Below are 21066 nucleotides of genomic sequence, written 5' to 3'. Positions count from 1 at the left end.
TATTCTTTCTGCCCTCATGGAATAGAAAGATGATAAATAAGGTAGAAAAGCAAAATGTATGTGTTAGTGATAAGTGGTGAAGGAACACTAACACTGGGAGGGGGACAGAAAGAGTGTGTATGTGGTGGGGGGAGGAATAATACTTTTGGATAAAGATCTCACTGAGAAAGGTGACCCTGGAGAAAAGTCTGGAAGGGAGGGCAAGAGGGAGCCATGCACTGTCTGGAGGGAGAGCATTCCAGGCAGAGGGCACAGCAAGTGTGAAAACCCTGAGGAAGAGTGAAGGAGGCCAGAGTGGCTGGAGGAGAAGAGAGGACAGGGGAGAAAGGAGAAAGCAACTCAGAAAGTGAACTGTTGGAAAAGCTCACCTACTGAATAGGACTTCTTGCTAATGGGGCACTGGATCCCCTCTGCCTGCCACCTCCATCACCCAACAGCAGAGCTCGAGCGGCACTGCAGACTGACCTGCTCCTGGTGCTGACACCGGATGCTCAGCAGCTGGTCACGGTGCTCCTCCTGCAGGCGCGCCATCTCTGCCTCGAATTGCAGCTGCAGCCGCTCCTCCAGCTCCTGGAGCTCGGCCTGCTGCTGCCAGCCCAGCCTCTTCACCTCGTCCTCGAACCGCCTCTCCAGCTCCTCCTTCTCCTTTTGTAGTTTCTCGCACTTTGCTGTATGGAAGGCTGGGTGCAAAGCACAAGATCTTTCTTTAACAAATGGCTGTAGGAGGCATGGGAAGGCCTCAGCCTCCACGGTCAGATCATCAAGGCTGGTGTAATAAACAGGGCGAGGTCCTCTGACTTCTGCAGGGCTACACGGTTTGTAAAGTGCTTTCCTTTCTACCCATTAGATCCTCACGACAGACCCTGGATGTTGAGGAGAAGCCGCAGCCTCACGGAGGTCTGGAGACTTGCCCAAGGTCATCCAGTGGCTGCAGAAGGAGCTGGGAAGGCAAATTTGGGCTTTCTGATTGCAAGGCCTCTACGGCAAGTTGTCACAAGGTCCGTGGTCCATAGACATAAAAAATATGGGGCATTTGGTAAAAATGTAGGCTCTGAAATACACCCTGGGTGAATCAGAGCCCACGAGGCAGGAATTCAGGATCTCAACTTTTAGCAAAATCCCTGGGTGACTCTTATGTCCCTCAAGACTTGAGAGCTGCACACTACGGAAGCTGGAGATAGGAATAGGGCCTGGCCCCTAAGGCTACTCTATTCTAGCTAAAATGCCAAACAGGATGATCTCAGAGAAGGTGTGGGGGCTTCCTTTCAGGTGCCCTGAAGTTTTCTACTCGGTATCTCTTTTGCATAGGCACGCCACCCCTAATCACAGAGTCGTGGTTGGCTTCAAGCGTGCCAGCTGAGAACAGGGCATGAGGCAATGACATCAGCCACCACCGCTCCTGCCTGAGCTCCCCCTCCAAGCCTGCTCTTAGTGTCCGTGCCTCCCCTGTGCTGTGGGCGACAGCCGAGTGCTTCCATTCTAAAGACCGCTCCCTGAACTGCACACCTGCTTCCAAGACCTTGACAATCTACCACGTCTAGGTCAAATGGAGCTGATTACACACACACCCAAATGCAAATGCCAAGGCACACAGACACATCATCTACGTTCCGCAAAGGTCTACCATGCTCGCCGCGCTGTGCTACGAACTGGGGAGACACTGGCATTTACGTTAAAATCGAATGAGCAGCGATAGGTGCTGATTAACTGTAATCCAGACTCTAGTGGTGGTTACCGATGACGGGAATATACATCCAAGGTTGCTAGATGGCATTCGAAACACCCTAATTAGAAGTCCCACGCTATAGAGGCAGCTAATAAAATAGGGCTTCTTTGCCACATTTGGCTCTGAAAAGTTTAATTAGCATAAGGGATGTTAACGTTTTTTTCTTCTGGTGAAATAAGTGGTGGATTGGCTAGATATTACACAGGCACCTTGCCCTTGTATTACACAGCCTAACACTGTCCCCAGTGGTCTTCCTAGCCTACCCGAGGGCTTCCGTTGGGCCAGTGTCCCACATCCCATCATTTAATGGAGAACTCTGATCTCCCAGTGCAATCAGGGTACACCGAGGGCAGGGTGGTGGGAGCTATTCATTCCATGTGCAGGCAGTAAGGAGATGCACTGTAGGTAGAGAATTTACAAGCGAAAACCAAACTGACTTTAAAAGATCCCTGGCTTTTGATGAGCGCTTTGCACCAATAATTCGAAACAATATTGGTGGAAAAGGACTCCTTCTCAAAAAAGGCTTTTGTTGCTCTAAGTTCTGAACAACTGCTACAGTGACTTACCTTTCAGGTTTTTGAACTCTTGGGGGCTTTTTATTTTTTAAATCACAACCACAGAGAAAACACAGAAGTACAGTACAAGGACATTACTGTATAACTGGAACCATTTGAGAGTAAGATGCTGACCTGCGAACATGAACCCCACATCACCCCATGTCCATTCCCTACAAATAAGGGCTTTCCCCAATCTAACCACAGCACTGTCATGAAAATCAGGAAAGAAACATTGCTACAATAGTGCCGCCCAGTGCTCAGACCTACTTCAGCTTCACGAGTTGTTCCGACGACGTCCTTTCTAGAAAAGGAATCCAGCCCTGAATCACAAGTTGCTCCAAAGGAGGCTCCTGCTCCTTAGTCTCCTTCAGGCTGGCACAGTTCCTCAGTCTTTCCTTGACTTTTAGAACCTGGACACTTTTAAAGATAACTGGCCAGGAAACTTGTTGAATGACTCTGAATTTAGTGCGTCTCATGCTTTCTTCTTATTCCATTGAGCTTACTCCTGGTTGGCAGGAATATGACAGAAGTGGCACTGAATTCTTCTCAATTAATAAATTTAAATAATATCGTGAAAATGGAAATTTCTTCTTTTTAAATTATTTATGTAGTGAGTCAGGAAAATGATGCGTATTACTGATTTTTACATGGTGATGCTGAAAATAATTTTGTGGTATAGAGGACAGGGTGTCAAAAATGATCCATTTTGGGTACCAAGTTAGGTGTGCCCCTGAATATATTGCCACATCTGTTGCAAGTAGATCTTTTAGGTGAGGTATTTCTAAGGAACAAAGAGCTGGAAGGCACCAAGCTTCGGGGCACAGGAAGGAAGCTGACATTTTGCTTGCCTGCTAATAATTATTAGTATGAAAGGCAGACTTAGTCAGAGACTTTGTGGTTCCTTGTACTGAGGTCGTGGCAGGGGACCCCCAGAGTCCTCCCCTTCCTCTGATCACTGGAGACTACAGTCCCCACACAAGGAACTTAATGAACAATGACTGATAGGCAATGTGGCTCAGGTGTGGTGGCAGGGGTGAGGACATACCTGTTCCCAGGAGTTCTGAGACCCCAGTTTACTCGAGCTCCAGCTCTCCCTAAAGACCCTCCAACGAAAAAAAATGTAATCAGGATTCCGCCAGGGAGTTGAGCTAGCGAACAAAGCTCTTAGGAATCACAGAAGAGGTAAGAGGTGGATATATAAAGATAGGTTTATCCTGGGATGACTGGGTGTTAAGAAAATAGAACAAAGACCATAGAATGTCAATTAAAACACAGTGATTGACAGATTGACACAAAGTCAAATTAAGTCAAGTAGAGAAGCAAGAATTTTATCTACATGGGGAGAAAGCATGAAGTCACCCTACAGACAAAAACACAGTCCCCTGCTGCCCACGAGGACAGTCCAGGGAACGAGCTCCCAGTGCACGGGGCCCATCTGCAAAGTGCTCTTGCCTCTAAAGTTCAGTGTGAAGTAGCTTCATAGTGGCCTTCGCCTCACGTATCATGTACCTGTGGATGGGATAACTAAAGCAGTGACATCGATGTATTTGCTTGTATTTAGGTTTACCAAGAAGCTCACTGAGAGGTAACACAAACAGCCAAGGAACATGAAAAGATGCTCAGTGTCCTTGCAAATGGAAGCAGGAAATCATTTTTCATCTATAAGGCTGATAAAGATGAAATGTTCTGATAATACAGGAAGAGTATGAGGAAACTGTCACTTGATGGACTGCAGGTGAAATATAATTGATACAGCTGCCTTGGAGGGCAAAGATATATTTCAAAATTTAAATGTCAGGGACAGCAGCATTATGGGTGGGAGATAAAGTATCTGGGTTTCTTTCAGGGGTGATGAAAATGTTCTAAAACGGATTGTGGTGACAGCTTTCCACAACTCGGAATATACTGAAACCCACCAAATTGTATACCTTTAATGGGTGGGTTGTATGGTATGTGAATTATATCTCAATAAAATTTTTACCAAAAGAGAGGAAGAACATTTTTTAAAAACTAACATGACATGGAGTATATCTCAGAGGATAAATTTAGATGTTTTTATAGAAGGAAAGTTCATATTCTGATTTTAAAACTCTATATAATAATGGTGAAGGCAAATGCTGGCAAAATGACAATGAAAACCCTACCACAACACTGTTGAATATACACACACACGTACATATATACATATATGGATATAGTCATGCATTGCTTAATGATGGGGATACGTTCTGAGAAATGCTTTATGAGGAAATTTCATCACTGTGCAAACATCATGGAATGTAGTCGCACACACCTAGATGGCATAGCCTACTACCCACCTAGGCCATATGGTGTAGCCTATTGTTCCTAGGCTGCAAACCTGTACCACATGTTACTGTACTCAATACTGTAGGAAAGTTATAGCACAATACTATTTGTGAATCTAAACATATCTACACATTAACAAGGTACAGTGAAACTACGGTATAAAAGATTAAAAAAATGGTACAACTGCACGGGGTACTTACCACGAATGAAGCCTGCAGGACTGGAAGCTGCTCTGGGTGAGTCAGTGAGTGGTGAGTGAAAGTGAGGGCCTGTGACATGACTGTACACTACTGTAGACTTTAGAAACACTGTACACTTAGGCTACACTAAATTTATTTAAAATAATTTTTTCTGTCTTCAAAATAAGTTAACCTCAGCTAACTATAACCTTTTACTTTCCAAACTCTAATTTTTTCAAACTTTTTGACTCTTTTGTAATAACACTCAGCCTAAAATGCAAATACTCCGTAAAGCTGTTCAAACATGGTTTTTCTTCATATCATTATTCTAAAAGCTTTTTTCTAGTTTTAAATTTATTTTACTTTTTAAGCTTTTTTGTTAAAAACTAAGACACAAATGCATATATTAGCGTAAGCCTACGCAGGCTCAGGACCATCAATATCTCCATCTTCCAACTCCACATCTTGTCCCAAGGGAAGGTCCTCAGGGGCAGTAACACCCATGGAGCTGTCATCTCCTAGGAAAACAATATGCCTTCTTCCGCAGTACCTCCTGAAGGACCTGCCTGAGGATGTTTTACAGTGAATTTGGTTTTATAATAAATAGAAGAAGTACCCTCTAAAATAATAATACAAATATAGCATAGTAAACACATAAACCAGTAACAAAGTCATTTATATCATCAAGTATTATACACTGAACATAATTACATGTGCCAGACTCTTTTAGGATTGGCAGCACATTCAGTGTGTTTATACCAGCATCACCACACAGATGTGAGTAATGCATTGTGCTGTGAGGCTCTGACGTCACTAGGTGATAGACATTTTTCAGTAGCATTGTAATCTTGTGGGACCACCTTTGTACATGAGGTCTGCTGTTGACTGTAGTGTTGTGATGCGGTGCATGGCTGTACGTGGAACCTAGGAATCATTCTTACCACTTCTTAGCTAGAGATACATTGAGCACATAAAACTCAAATGAAAATAATTTTTAAAAAAATCTAACCATTTATTTTGTCTTTAGAAAGTACTGTTTTGCGTGGGTAAAAATTATTTATCACATGCCAACGTCAGTAGTTTTAACTCCAGAAGATCAAGGCAATAAGTTGACTTGTATAGATGGAATAAAACAGACAAAACGTACATAAAAGAATAAAAACAACTTATTTACATTGGTGAAAAAAATTAAATGACACATATCTTTTAACACAATAATTTCACAAGTGCACAAAAAACTGGGTCAAGGACAACCACTATAGCATAATTCGCCTTAGGGAACTAGTAGGGGGCTAAATGATGATGACAAACCCAGTACACATATAGGTTGAATCCTATGCCAACCGGATTTGGGTAACCAGTAAAAAAATAAGGCAAATCTTTTTGTAGCATCATGGAATGACCTCTGTAATATATTGTTAAACCTAGAAAAGGCAACATGCCAAGCCGTGTAATTGCAAAATTACATTTGTGATAAAACTGTACCTCTATTTTATACTCTTTCTCCTTTGGGAGGTTGGATACCAAGGTATAGGATTCACTGTATATTGAATTCCTGTAATGATATATATTTCATTAAATCCCTATTTATTGTTTGCATGACTTAGAAGTACAAAGATTTTAAAAATTATTTGTCATAATTAAAGAGAAGTCTGGGTTTTCAAAAGTTCTGGTATCCAGTGGTTGGACTTTTCAGTTTCACTGATAGTTTTACCCAGGTCAGTGTAGGATGACTCATGGATCAGGCACTCTACCAGGGGCTCAGAAATGATTGGGTTTCATTCGAGGGCTGCCCCTGAACTGCACTATTGTCTTAAATCAATCACAAACTGGGTAAACCTCAGTTTTGCTGTCTATAAAGTGGCAAAGTAATCACTTTTTGCACATATAGCTCCAATCCCCAAATTCCCAATTGCTATTACAAAATGAGAGGTGATGCCTACATTCTTCCAGTGGCTCTCTGTTGTAAGCCCTACGCCTGTAGAAAATATTGGATAATAAGAGCAGCTGGCACCAGGGGAAATGGTTCCAATAATGGAGTCCCTAAAGAAATAAATATCCTGTTGCCTCTAGTAAACCTTCAGAAGTCTATCTACTTGGGCACTTTTCAGCCAGAGATTAATGTAAGCTAATTTAATAGCATTAGACAATACCTGGAGTTTCACTTTCATTATTTCTATTCATGTGAAAACACTTAGCCCTTCAGAGTGAAAGGCAGACACCACTATCATAAACTCCTATAATCTAGGAAGCTGAGAAAATACATTTTCAAATAATCAGATTATGATTGGCCAAGAGTATATAACATTTCTAATTCATAAGCATAAATTTGAAAAGCAAAAGTAGGATTATAATCTGTTGTACAGTTTTAAATAACTGATGTTTATTGACAACGAATAATACACACACATCTGATATAAAAATACCTAAAATAGTATTAAAACTGCATTTGGAACATCCTCAGATATATATAATATAAAGATATCAATCTACCAACTTCTGAGTATAAACCAGTAAGATGTAGTGTGATCCTTGAGCCAACAGCAGACTAAAATTGCTGTTGGAACCATTTATAAGACAAGCTTAATTTCAACCACAGTTCATAACTTGAGTAAGAGAATCGAGTAAGATCAATTTGCTCTCAACGACTGTCCCAAGAGTCTTTTGAATAATTGTAACTTCACACTGGTTTTCCAAAGAGGCAGCAAAAATAGGAGTTACAGCACTAGATTGAAACAAAAGAGAACTATTTGGCTCTATAGCTCGTAATAAAATCATAAATAAGAATATTACGTGGCCTTTTATGTCATAGCGAAAGCTTTATATATAATTGCTATAAAAAATGATGAACCAATACTTTGTGTGTATATATAATATATATATGCTACCATTACATATACACACACATATATTTACATGCACATTATATATATTTAGGTCACTATAATAGTCACTATCATCACATACTGATGAAAGACAATACCACAGTTAGATAAAAGATTAAGTTGTTTCTTCAAGAGATTGGGAGTAACTGAAAAGACAAAATAACTGTCAAGGACAAAATTTAATTTAAAAAATTACCCTTAATGTCACTACACAAAGAAAATGAAAATTTAAATTGTGCAATCCCTTCACAGCATTTCAGTGGTGTGAATTCTTAATATCCTGTTAGGAATTTCCCATGTCTTCCTACGTAACATTTTATGGCGACTTTATATTCTCGTGTTCATGTAACACAATTTATATTCTCTCGTTATTGCACAATTAGTTTGTTTCCAAGATTTGCCATTATAGACAATGCAACAAACATGTTCACCCATATATCATTTTGCTTTTTTTCATTTAGGATACATTCTTGGGTGTAAAATTACATGGGATTAAATATTATGAGCATCTTTATGCAGTGGAGTTTTTCTTTTTTGGCAGCACAGATCCTTGTAACAAACCTGTGACCACCAGGCGGAGCTATGCTGCCTGAAAAATGCCCTCTGGTGGCAACTGTCTTTGTCCAAACCTGTTAGGTCACAGGAACATCTGCAAGGTGGTCAGGCGGGCTGCATGAAACACAGCTGTCTGGGATCCCGGACGCAGTACCCTGTAGAGCCCTACTCTCTCTAATTACTGATTTTTGATGACAATGTTAAGAGGTGAGAAAGGAATGGCTGAAAATGAAGGATGAAATTTCATGGACCATGGCTGGGCACGGTGGCTCACGCCTGTAATCCCAGCCCTTTGGGAGGCTGAGGTGGGTGGAACACCTGAGGTCAGGAGTTGGAGACCAGCCTGGCCAATGTGGTGAAACCCCATCTCTACTAAAAATACAAACATTAGCCGGGCTTGGTGGCACGTGCCTGTAATCCCGGCTACTCTGGAGGCTGAGGCATGAGCATCGCTTGAACTCGGGAGGCGGAGGTTACAGTGAGCCGAGATCACGCCACTGCACCCCAGCCTGGGTGACAGAGCAAGACTTCATCTCAAAAAAAAAAAATATATAAAAACCAACAACAACAGAAAGTTCACGGACCAAGAGTGAAAGGGCAGGAGTGTCTGGGGCTCTTGTCATCTCTGCAGGTCCCTGCAGCACCTCTAGGGCCTGGTGACCAAAAGGGAGCTGGTGCTGTGAAAATCACAGGTGACAACTGTGAGCGATTCCCGGGTGCCAAGCACCTGCCTCATACTGTTCCCCACAGTAAGCCTATGGGGTCCCGTAAGTATCCTAATCCGTTTGCAAAGAGCAGGCAGGGGCTCAGAAGGAGGAACTAAGTGATCTAAGACCAATGTGTGGGAGGGCTAGGCCTGCCTAGCAGAGGCTGTAGCATAAACTGAGGCCTCTCCTCTTGTCCACCCCTCTGGTGGGGGCTTCCGTGATGCCCCCGTGTGGTAATATTGGGAGGGAGGACAATGCCTCACCATAGCTTCCTGAAAATACCCGCTGTTGTTGTAAACTGCAACACATCTCTTCACCTGTCTGTCTCCCTCAGCAGTGGGCAAGGACAGTGCTATCCTCGTTTTTGCATCTGTGTTCAGATAGGCAGGCCAACAGTCAATAAACTGGCATTGACTTTATGTTACCTCTTGTGTGACAAGCACAGTTCTTGGCATAGCGGAGAACAGACGCTGTCATGGCGGGAAAACAAATGAGCAAAAAATGTAGGAAGCAAAATTTCATTTCATTTTATTATTATTGTTATTATTTTTGAGCTGGAGTCTCGCTCTGTTGCTGGAGTGCAGTGATGTGATCTCAGCTCACAACCTCTGACTCCCGGGTTTAAGCGATTCTCCTGCCTCAGCCTCCCAAGTAGCTGGGATTACAGGCATGCACCACCAAGCCCGGCTAATTTTTGTACTTTTAGTAGAGATGGGGTTTCACCATGTTGGCCAGGATGGTCTCAAACTCCTGACCTCAGGTGTTCCGCCCGCCTCGGCCTCCCGAAGTGTTGTGATTACAGGTGTGAGACACCGCACCCAGCCAGGAAGCAAAATTTCAGATAGTAAAAACTTTAGATAGGTGCAGTAAAGAGAGTGAAATAGAAGCAAGGCTAGGGAAAGACCGGGGAAAGGGGAAGGCAAGTTCGGCTGGGGTGGATAAAGAAGGCTGTTCGGCGAAGACGCCATTCAAACAGACTTGAATGACAGAGAAGAACATAGAGAGATAGGGAAAGGGAGTCCCAGGTAGAAGGAACTGCAAATGCCAAGGTCTTAAGATGGGAACAATTCTGGCATACTGTGGACAGAAAGACAACCAGTGGGGCCTGAGTGCCCATGGAGGAGAGCAGAAGGAGGTGAAGTTCTAGAGGAAGGTAGGGGCTAATCACACAGGGCCTGTGGGCCCTTAAAAGGGTTAGCGTTATGCTCAGGTAAAAATGCAAAGTCCCCAGAGAGTATCAAACAGGGGATAACAGGAACGAATGAAGCTTTTAAATCCCTCTAGTAGTTGCATGGAGAATAGACCCTAGGAGGCAAGGATGGAAGTGAGGCAATCAGTGAGGAGAATGTGTTTGGAGCCCAGGTGGTGACATTCAATGATGACTTGGACTCAGGTTGTTGCATGGGGAGGAATGGATTGATGGCGGATGCATTTGGGAGGCAAAGACAAATTGGCTTGCTCATGGATGGGATGAGGGCGGTGTGGGACAGACAGGAATCTTACCGTGGAATTCCCCTCTGGGTCACAATGTTCAGGAAAGGCCTTTCTGGATGATGTTGGAGGTTGCCAATTAGTATGAAAAATTTAAAATTTAGGACTGCTCAGTTCTGATAAGCCTTTCATGATTAATGATGGTTATCACCTGGTTCACATGCTGTGCTGTATTTTATACAGTACTGAGTTATTAAAAGCACAGAGCCTCAGGATGGACTCTAGTTATTCAACCCCCCAGGGAGGTGGGGCAGGCTAATAGTTGTGTTTTTCTTCCTAAGGGCCTGCAAACAGTCTGCGAAAGGATATTTGACATTTGGCTGTACTAAGGTGAAGGGCAATTTGGGCATCAGGAGTTGGGGACGGGATGTAACAAATACAGAGAGATTTCTTATCAAGGTGGCATTTTAAAGGGCACTGATGTTTTCCTTCCCTGTGAGCCAAACTTTGAGAACACAGCCCCCAAACCGGATGACTACAGAGGCCTCCGGATCCCCAAATCCATGTCAGAAGTGCTGCATTGAAGTCTTACCCCTTACTTCTTCTTTTTTTTTTAAATTTATTTATTTGTGTTATTATTTTTTAGAGGCAGGGTCTTGCTCTGTCACCCAGGTCGGAGTGCAGTGGCGCAATCATGACACTGCAGCCTGGAACTCTCGGGCTCAAATGATCCTCCTGCTTTGGTCTCCCAAGTTTCTGGGATTACAGGTGTGAGCCACTGCACCCAGCCTTCTTTCTTAAATAACTGACTGTACACTGAATCCTGCAGGTCAGAGTTTCCAGAAAAAGAGAGATTAGAAGGGGTGGGTGGAAAAAGTGGAAGTCCAGGAAGGGGAGTGGTCAGAGGAGGGAGAAGGACAAAGCAGAGGCCAGGCAGGTGAGGCCCAGGCTCTGTCCACACCAGCTGTGGGAGCTTGAGCAAGGCACAGGCCTCTCAGGGCCCGACATTCTCATCGGTCAAATGAGGAGGTTGGGCACCTTCAGTATGCAGCCCCTTTCTGTCCTAGCATCCTAAAATTCTATGGGTATTGTGATGGTGCACGGGTGTATATTACATCCACTCTCTTCTGTTACAGCAAACAGGGAAAGGGGTACCAGTTTTTATTATAATTTCCTCCCAAAACGGGCCCCTAAAGAGATAAGCTTCAATTACAAGAACGTGCTTTTGCAGAACCACTTCATGTCCCACTGACGTGAGAAATTCAGAGCAATATCAATGCCTAGCATCTGTATGTTTCATAGTTTATAAAGGTTCTTAACACTCAATATTAATTTGCTCAACCTTCACTGCATATTGCAAAGATGGGTGAAGCAGGCATTTTTCCTCTGATTTAATAGAATAAATCGTGGCTTGGAGGGGTTCAGTGACTCATCTAAGCTAATACAGCTAGAAAGAGACCAGCCAGGACTCAGTCCAGGTGTTCAAATCTCAGTTTTGTGTGTGTGTGTGTGTGTTTGCTTTTTGAGACAGGGTCTCACCCTGTCTCCAGGGCTGGAGTGCAGTGATGCAATCTCAACTCTCTGCAACCTCTGTGCAGCCCAGATTCAAACAATTCTCCTGCCTCAGCCTCCCGAGTAGCTGGGATTACAGGCGTCCGCCACCATACCTGGCTAATTTTTGTATTCTTTGTAGAGACAACGTTTCACCATGTTGGCCAGGCTGGTCCAGAACTCCTGACCTCAAGTGATCCTCTCACCTTGGCCTCCCAAAGTGCTGGGATTACAGCCATAAGCCACTGTGCCCAGCTGCAGTAATGCTCTTTCGAAGAATAATAATATTGTTATTCTGCCATATGCTTTGGAAGAAGTGAAACAAAGAAATATAAGGAAAAGCAGAACAAAAATCCTGATTAGTTTAAAGCTCTTTTTTAGTAATAAATACTTGGCCATTTTATGTATTCTTTTGGGATGTTTTTGTGTTTTTCTGAGGCAGGGTCTCCCTCTGTCACCCAGGCTGGAGTGCAGTGGTGTGATCATGGCTCACCGTAGCCTCCACCTCCCGGGCTCACATGATCCCCCCACCTCATCCTCCGCCACCGATGCTGGGACAGTGGGTGTGCGCCACCACACCTGGCTAATTTTTGTATTTTCTTGTAGAAACAGGGTTTCTCAATGTTGACCCAGCTGGTCTTGAATTCCTTGGCTCAAGCTATCCACTTGCCTCAGCCTCCCAAAGTGCTGGGATTACAGGTGTAAGCCACCACGCCTGGCCTCATTTTATATATTCTTAAGCTACAGGATAAGCATTTCAACAAATGGATAATGACTGATCCTATGTGTGACTATAACTGCAAGGTTATAACATTCTTGGTCTGAGAGGAGAAAAATACAAGTATGATTTATGGAGGCAAAGGAAGAAAGGGGAAATGGATTTAAGAGGATGGTTATAATTATGAGTTTTTGCAAAGAAAAAAAAAATGCTGTCCAAGTGAGAACTAATAACGCTACTGCCCATAAATAGGAAATGGCTTTAATAGGAAATGGTTTTGCAGAGAGCCCATTTCTTCCTCTCCTCCAGGTTAATTTGGGCTTGCAGAGTTTTAAGATCTCCACGGCACCGGTTCATATAATACACTACATGGGGGCCATCCAGAAGGCTCAGCATTGGAAAGGCAAGGTGAGTGGCTCCCTGTGGTCGCAGTGGTCATTTACTAGCTTTAATTTTTTTTTTCCTGTGCAAAGTGGCATCGAAAAATGATTTTTAATTTGATCTCAAATGAATATTTGTTACATAAATTATAAGGTACCATCATCTGCATGTTGAATATCCCTTTTAGAAAGAGCTTTTAACAAGTTACTGAAAAATGTTTAAACAGAGGCAGAAGTTTAAGTTTGCGACCACTCTTTGCTGTGTAGAATTGCCCTGCGGGGTTCTAAAAAATGAACTCCCGTGACCCAATCATTTAATAAGCTTCACTGTTTGGAGGGGCCTCCTTCCACAGCCTGTTGCTGACTTCATTCCTCTATCCCATAGTTTGGGTGACCTTATTTGCTCCTAGGTGAGTAGGAGACTAAATGGCTGCTAGATAAGAAATCTGAATGCATTTGATGGTAATAGATTCAACATTTTATTCCTTTTTTCAGGTTGTCAAATGCAAAGCATATTTTCCACAGGATGTGGGAGGCACCTTTCTTCCTTTTTTTTTCTTTTTTCTTTGAGATGGGGTCTCACTTTGTCACTAAGGCTGGAGTACAGTGGCGCAATCTCGACTCACTGCAAACTCCGCCTCCCAGGCTCAAGTGATCATCCCACCCCAGCCTCCCTAGTAGCTGGGCCTACAGACATGCACCACCACACCTGGCTAATCTTTTATAGTTTGGTAGAGATGGGGTTTCACCATATTGCCTATGCTGGTCTCGAACTCCTGAGCTCGAGTGATCCACTTGCCTCGGCCTCCCAAAGTGCTGGGATTATAGGCGTGAGCCACCGCACCTGGCCATATGATTGTCTTTCTTTATTATTCATCAGTTTACGGCTTTTAATTTTGCACAGGGATGGGTTTATGTTTTAAATCTACAGAACCTAACTTTAAACATGGAAGACATGATTTTCCTCATCAACTCATCCCAGCTTCTCCTGATTACAACCAAATACATCAAACAGATTCCTAGGAACAAAAGAGATCGCCTTGAATTGTTTCCGCCCAGGAACTTTTAGGCATAGACACAGAAGCAGCTAGGTTTTCAGGCAGTTATCAATAGCCCAAGAGTGTGTTGATGGCAATGGCTAACAAAAATGCCTGTCCAGTGTCCTGGCTAGACCTCAGCTGGGCTGCCTTCATCTACATATTCCCATCACTTGATGCGATGCCAGGCATATGGCACATTTCCATAAATATGTGCTGACTTGAAACAAAGCAAGGCGATACCTTCCTGCAGAGTCCTCAAAAGGTGGGAGGTGGCCTGTTCCCAAGGGGCAGACATGTCTAAGACAGCAGCATTGGAGAGCCACACCCTTTCCGGGACAGTGTCCAACCTCCAGATGCCGGATGTCCTGGCCGGTGGGTGTGTGTCCCTCTTGCAGGTGTGAAACCCATTTCATTGGTAACTGTCTCCTCCTGGAATGCGTCTAGAACAGAACAGCTTTCACGGGAATTGCTGCACCCATGGTTGCGGCTTCTCCACGGAGCCCTGGCTTCCTGCCAGCCGGCAGACTGCTCTTAGACAGTCACAAAGACAGAGCTGACATTCAGAGAAGTGACCTTCAACTAGAAAATGAAGGTAAGGCAACCTCATGGAGCAGAGGCCAGGATTAAATGTATTTCTGTTCATGAAGCCCCCAGCACGGCGGCTGGCTGCCTCTGCCCCTCGCCAAGGTCACTGATGCTCAAGTGGAAGGAGCAGGGACTGAGGGGTTTCAGGATGTGAGGCTAGAAAGAATGATGAGTTCGAGGAAAAACAGAAACAAGCTGGGACCAGATGAGGCATCACCCAGACCCCAGGGCAGGAAACAAGGCTGCACACGCAAATCCTCAACGGAGCGGAAATACTGGTGTGCAAAGATTATAATTTTAAGGGTAGCCTACGTGATTACCTGGTGTGAAATGCATTCCCGGGGATGCCTCCAGCTATGGCATTTCTCCCAGTGCTGGGGTAAGTAAAGCACAAGTGTCTAAGAGCATGGGCTTTCGTGTCCAATGCACTGGAGCTTGTGGCCTGCTCACTGCTTACCAGCTGATGCTCCTGTGCAGGGAGTTAAGCCCTCTAAGCCTCACTGTCCTCATCTGTAAAATGGGGATTGCACCAGGACTTCCCTCCTAGGGCTAGTGTGAGGTTTAAATGGGATAATTCATAGTAAGTGCTCAGCACCATGCCTGGTCTCTACTAGTAATTCAATAAATATTAGCTGAGGCATTCACTGTTGATGGCTTCACAGCTAATCGGTACTGAGCCCTAATTCTATGCTGGCTGCTCTACTGCATCCTCTGTGTAAAGAGGGTTACTGAATGTCACAAAAGTCCTGTGAAGTAGGTGTGATTCCAGCTTAATTTTCTCAAGTTAAAAAACAGGAATCTGGGCAGCAGAACCAAGTCCACCTGAATCTGTGGAATCTCAAATCTATGCGTATCACTGCTACATCATCCTGTCCCAAGCCAGTGCTTCTCAAACTCAAGCATGCATTAGAATTAGCATGGCTGCTTAAAACTGATTTCTAGGCCTCACACCCAGAGTTTCTGATTCAGCAGGGGCTGAGAACCTGCATTTCTAACACATTCCCAGGTGCTGCTGGTGCTGCTGGTCCAGAGACCACACTTAGAGAACCACTGCTGTAAGCAAAGACAGTGCTTCTTAAACTGCAATACCAATTAACGGAGGATTCTGTTAAAATGCAGACGCTAATTCAGGTTGTGAATTAGTTGGGGTGGAATCTGAGAGTCTGCATTTCAAACAAGCCCCCTGGTGACAGTAAAGCTGCTGCTCTAGGGATCGCCCTTGGAATCACAAGGCCCTAGGTCTCCGTACTCAGGACTCAGGACCACAGAGCCCTGCCAGCTCTGGTGTGTGGAAGACCAACAGCCTTTATCACTTGTGCCAGAAGGCTGCTTAGAAACAGAGCAGAAGGCAGACGGTGCCCTACCACTGATTACAGGGACTTGCCCAGGGCTGCCACTCTGATCCTCTTACCTGTCTGAATTCTAGATCTTCCTGTTCTCTCTCCCTGGCTTGAGCCCCCACTCCTGGCCCTAGGACTGTCTGTTCACACTTGGGTCCGAGGCTGTGCCCTCCTGGCTAGTTGAGTCTCAGGTTACTGAATTTCCTTTGAGGCTCCTGCCTTTAGCTTCCCATCCTCCACATCTCTTAGAGTCACAGAGTGACCCCTTTCTGCTCTCAGGCACCTGCTCACAGCTGTCCTCTCCACGCCTGTTCCCAGACTCCTTGGAGGCACCTTCCACATCCATAAGAATGGCTTGCTCAACACCACAACCTCCAGATCCTGTCCAGAGCCAGCAGCCAAGACATCCAGAGTCTGCAGGAACGCCTCGACCACACCACCTCCACCAGCCAACATCTATCATTTCTTTTCTTTTTATTTTTGAGACATAGTCTCACTCTGTCGCCCATGCTGGAGTGCAGGGGTGCGATCTTGGCTTACTGCAACCTCTGCCTCCCAGGTTCAAGTGATTGGCCTTAGCCTCCTGAGTAGCTGGGATTATAGGCACGTGCCACCACACCTGGCTAATTTTTATATTTTTAGTAGAGACGGGGTTTCGCCATGTTGGCCAGGAGAGTCTGGAACTCCTGACCTCAAGTGATCTGCCTGCCTCGGCCTCCCAAAGTGCTGGGATTACAGGCAGGAGCCACAACATCTATCACTTTGAAGGCTCCCTTTTCTTTGCTCAGAAGAGGCTCTGTGGTGAAGTGGTCAAGAGTGTGGGAGCACCTGGGATTGAATCCGCCTCTGGTCTTCGGTGGCTGTGTGACCTAGGGCAAGTCACCTAGCTCTGGCCTCAACTTCCTCAGCTACAAAATGCCCCAATAGGGCATGTGCCCTTGGAGCCTACTTCGCTGGGAAAACTGAAGTCAACAGGCACAAAGCTCTCCTGTTCCTCATTCTGAAACTAAAAAAATTCCTCCTTCTAGAAGAAGTGTCTTATTCAAGGTGATATTCCTTGATGACCATTTCTCACACTCTTGGGCCTGTGACCTCTCTAGGAGTCTCCTGTGGCTACTCTAACAAATTCCCATAAACTTAGGGGCATAAAACAACTCCACTTTATGACTCCACAGTCCTGGAGGTCAGGAGCCTGAACTGGTCTCACTAGGCTCAAATCAAGGTGTCGGCAGGTGTGTGCTCCCTTTGAAGGCTCCCTGGAGAATACATATCTTCCCCTTTTCCAGCCCCTCGAGGCCATCTGTGTCCCTTGGCTCATGGCCCCTTCCTTCATCAGATGCACCAACAGTGTAGAATCTGCAATTTAGCAAATCTCTCTCTGTGTGACCTCTGCTTCCATCCTCACATCTTTTCCTCCATCTCTGAGCCTATAACTTCCCTCTTACAAGAAACGTTATGATTCCACTGGGCCCCAAAGGATACTCTCCCCATCTCAAGATGCTTGAGTTAATCATACCTGCAAAGTCCATTAACCACAGGAGGTAACACACTCTCAGGCTCTGGGGACTAGAACGAGGACATCACTGGGGACGTTGTTCAACCTAGTGCATCTTCTGAATTTCTCCTGAGCCTCTCCCTGAGATTCCCTCTGGCACTAAGGGTTTCACTCGGGCTCCATACACACAGCCTCTACAAATGGTGGTGTCTCTCTCATCTTTCCCAAGCAGAACAAGACCACACAAAAGCACAGCCTTCCCTCCTATGATGTCCTCTAGCTATGTGGTTACCCTCCATTTCTCTCCCTTTTCTCTCCCTCTTTTCTCCCTCTTTATATAGTCTTCCTTACAAAACAAACACAGGTCTCCTGTCCCTGCCAATTCCCTTTCTCCCACTGACTTTCAAATTACTGCGATCACTATGTCAGCTCTGCCTTTTCACTATATCTGGAATTTGGCCACATCTCCCCTTTTCACCACCACCATCCTGGCTGCCACCACTATCTCTCACCTACATAACTGCTATGGCCCCAACTGTTCTCTCTCCACTGTCCCAGTCCTTGTCTCCTGTACCATTTAGTCTCAGCACAGCAGCCAAAGAGACTCTGAAGACTATAGATGCAGCATGTTGCTCCTTTACTTAAAGCTCTCACCTCCCTCAGGGTCACTGCCAAGTCCTGCACCATCTCTACTCCGTAGCCTTCTGACTTCATTTCTCGGTCCTCTCCTCTGTTCACTCTGCTCCAGCCACACTTTGCCACTTCTTGAACACTTTTAAGCCTGTGGTTCTCAAAAGAGGACCCCCAGACCAACAACACTAGTAGCACCTGAAAGCATGTCGAAATGCAAATTCTTGGGTTCCACCCTCTTCCTCTGAATCAGAAACACTGAAGGTGGGACCCAGTAATCTGCATTTTCACAAACCCTTCAAGTGGTTCTGATGCTGAAGAGTCTCAGGGCCTTTGTACTTGTGATTTTCCTTGCACGGAAATCCCTTCTCCCAGCTTCCTCAGCAGACACCTGGCTCCTTCTTTTTGGGTCTGGATCTGAGCCCCAGGAATCCCTCCCCCAGGCTCAGAGACATGAGCATCAGCAGACCAGTGGCCCCTTGTCAGTCTGAGATTCACTCCACAGAGCGCCTTAGCCAAGCTTCTACGTTTAATACTAAATAATCCCAACCTCTTCCTGAGTACCCCAGCTGCTTCTTACAGTTGCTACATTCATGATAACCTAAGAGTTCTCTTTTTGATTTTCAAATGCCTAATTAACAATTCTTTATATTAAATTCTTACTGGTAGAATATCTGGTGTGGTTTCTGCCTGCTGATAGTACTCTGCTGATACTCTGGTGAACTCTGGGGTCTACACACAACTCCATGCAAATGTGGCCGCAAGCAAATTGTCCTGTTTCCACCAGTGAGAACTGTGAGTGGAATGGAAGAAGATTCCTTGTCGTTCCAACTGTTCTCTGTTGAACGTACTTTGATATGCACTTTGTGTATGTGTGGAGTATCTGTATCTTTGTATACTGTGGGGTTGCTTCCTGGGATGGAGTGATTTGTTATCTAAAATAAAACCCTTTAAATGACCCCCTACTATGGCTTGAATGGATCACCCCAAAAAGCATGTATCAGAAGCTTAATCCCCAATGCAACAGTGTTGAGAGGTGGGACCTTCAAGGGATGATTGAGTCATGAGGGCTCTGCCCTCATGGATAGATTAATGTCATTATCATGGGAGTGAGTTTCTGATAAAAGAATGAGTTCACCTCCCCCCTTCCCTTCTCTCTCTCTCTCTCTGTCCTGCCCTCACTCTCTCTCTTGCACTTTTCCTTCTGCCACGGTATGATACGGCAAGTTAGCCCTTACCAGAAGCAGCCCCTCAACCTTGGACCTCCCAGCCTCCAGAACCGTAAGAAATAAATCTCTGTACTTTATCAATTACTCAGTCTCAGACATTGTTATAACAGCACAAAATGGACTAAGACACCCCTAAGAAGCTATCTGGTTTAGAAACTCACTAAAGAAAAGAGAAAAATCCCACAGAAAAATACAAAACGCATTTGCCAATTTTTTTTTTTTTTTTTTAGATTGTTGACTTTCCTTCAAGGAGTGGAACTATATTGTCTATGAATGTGTCTGTGAATATTTTTTAGTCAGAAAAAGATCAGTCTATCCCCTGATCTCATTAAAAGAAGTTGAGTAAATGTAAAGAAGGACCACACTTGGAGCCTTTCCTGGGCACTCTGTGTCTGCATCTGGCCCCATCTGGTCAAGTCCTCCGTGACTTCACATCATCTCAGAACAAAGGATACATTTCTCAGCATGACAGATGAAGCCCTTCATCAACTCATTGTTGCTGGGAATGATTTAAGAAGGAAAAACAGGGTTTGGGGATAGAAAAGGGAGAGAACATGGATGGTAGAGCAGAAATGGAGGCTTTTGCACTGAAGCTCTGATGGGAAGAAAAAAGCGAAGGAAAGTAAACTTGGACGTAAACATTGAATGCCCAGCCTGTCAGGAGGAGCGAGCTGAAAAGCAGGAGCAAATTGCTGATGCCTGCATTTTAGGACAGTGTCTCTATGAGTAATGGGCGGGATGGGGGGCGAGGGAAGAACCAACAAATCCAGTCGTAATATTGGGAGCCACTACGATTTGAGTGGAGAAACAGAGTTTAAAACAAAACAAAAACTCTGAGGATGCATGAGAGGCACCGTGCTTATAGGAAAAACAGGCATGGTTTTGGAGCCTGATAACCCTCAAGTCAACTCCCTTTCTGTACAACTGCTAGCCTTGGGCAAGTCAATTGATTGTTTCTCTGAGCCTTAATATTCTCATCTGTAAAACAGAGATAACATGACCTAACTTGCAGGGTTATTGTGAAAATTAGAAACCATGCATTTATGCTCCTTGATATTTCATTGGCATTTAGTAAATGGCAGCTTTGATTATGAATGATATACATGTGGTCTGCAAGCATCTGCGGAACGGCCCAGGGAAGGTGTGACAGAGGGGATGGTGGACTTGAGTCTTCAAGGAACCCTGGGGAGGTTGGTGGAGCGAAGGGAGGGACAGAACAGTTTAGGAAGGGGCAGGAGAAGTTGGCAGAACTTCCAAGGGGCATGTGGCTATCTTATGGGAGTAGCAGGAGTTGTGTGTGGGTGGGCAGACAGCAGTCTGAGGACGCTGTGCTAAAAAGCCTGAATTCTAGCTACCCTGTGAATGATAGAAAGTCACAGAAGGATCTCTCTTTATCGTAGTGGTTTGATTTTTATTTTTTGCATGCTAAAAAAAAATTAAAGCATTATGAAAGTGAATGCAATAAAAAGTAAATTTCTCTCTCACCCCAGACCTTCCAGCTAGACAACTGCTGTTCCTGCTGGAGGAAAACATGTTTCTAGTTACTGATCGATTTTAATCAGGGAGGGGAAGTCAGATTTGTTTTTCAAATGTATCCCCAGTGGTAGCAGACAGGAGGGTAGACTTAGGGGCAAGGGTAGGGGTAAGGACTAGTGAGGAGGCTTTTGCAATAAGAAAGACTAAGTCACTATAATAATGAGGAGGAAGCAGAATTAGAACACACTTCCGAATTATAATCAACAAACCAATGA

General features: G+C 44.6%; 1 protein-coding gene across 4 annotated transcripts in view; it reads right to left on the bottom strand.

Annotated features, from left to right (window-relative positions):
* Window positions 1-21066, bottom strand: part of MTUS2 (microtubule associated scaffold protein 2) — a 429948-nt gene that overhangs the window by 26932 nt on the left and 381950 nt on the right. For all 4 annotated transcript variants that reach the window (XR_012426783.1, XM_045377128.3, XM_045377130.3 and 1 more), the window contains one exon: window positions 466-680. Coding sequence is in view for 3 of the 4 variants with exons in the window: in XM_045377128.3 (XP_045233063.2) it covers window positions 466-680 (215 nt within the window). In the remaining variant the exon portion in view is untranslated. The remainder of the gene's footprint in view (window positions 1-465; window positions 681-21066) is intronic.

The sequence above is a fragment of the Macaca fascicularis genome, chromosome 17 (genome assembly GCF_037993035.2).
Source record: "Macaca fascicularis isolate 582-1 chromosome 17, T2T-MFA8v1.1".
In the NCBI taxonomy this organism is placed as follows: domain Eukaryota; kingdom Metazoa; phylum Chordata; class Mammalia; order Primates; family Cercopithecidae; genus Macaca; species Macaca fascicularis.
The sequence above is the reverse complement of the archived record's forward strand: the minus strand, read 5'-3'. Positions and strand labels throughout refer to the sequence as shown.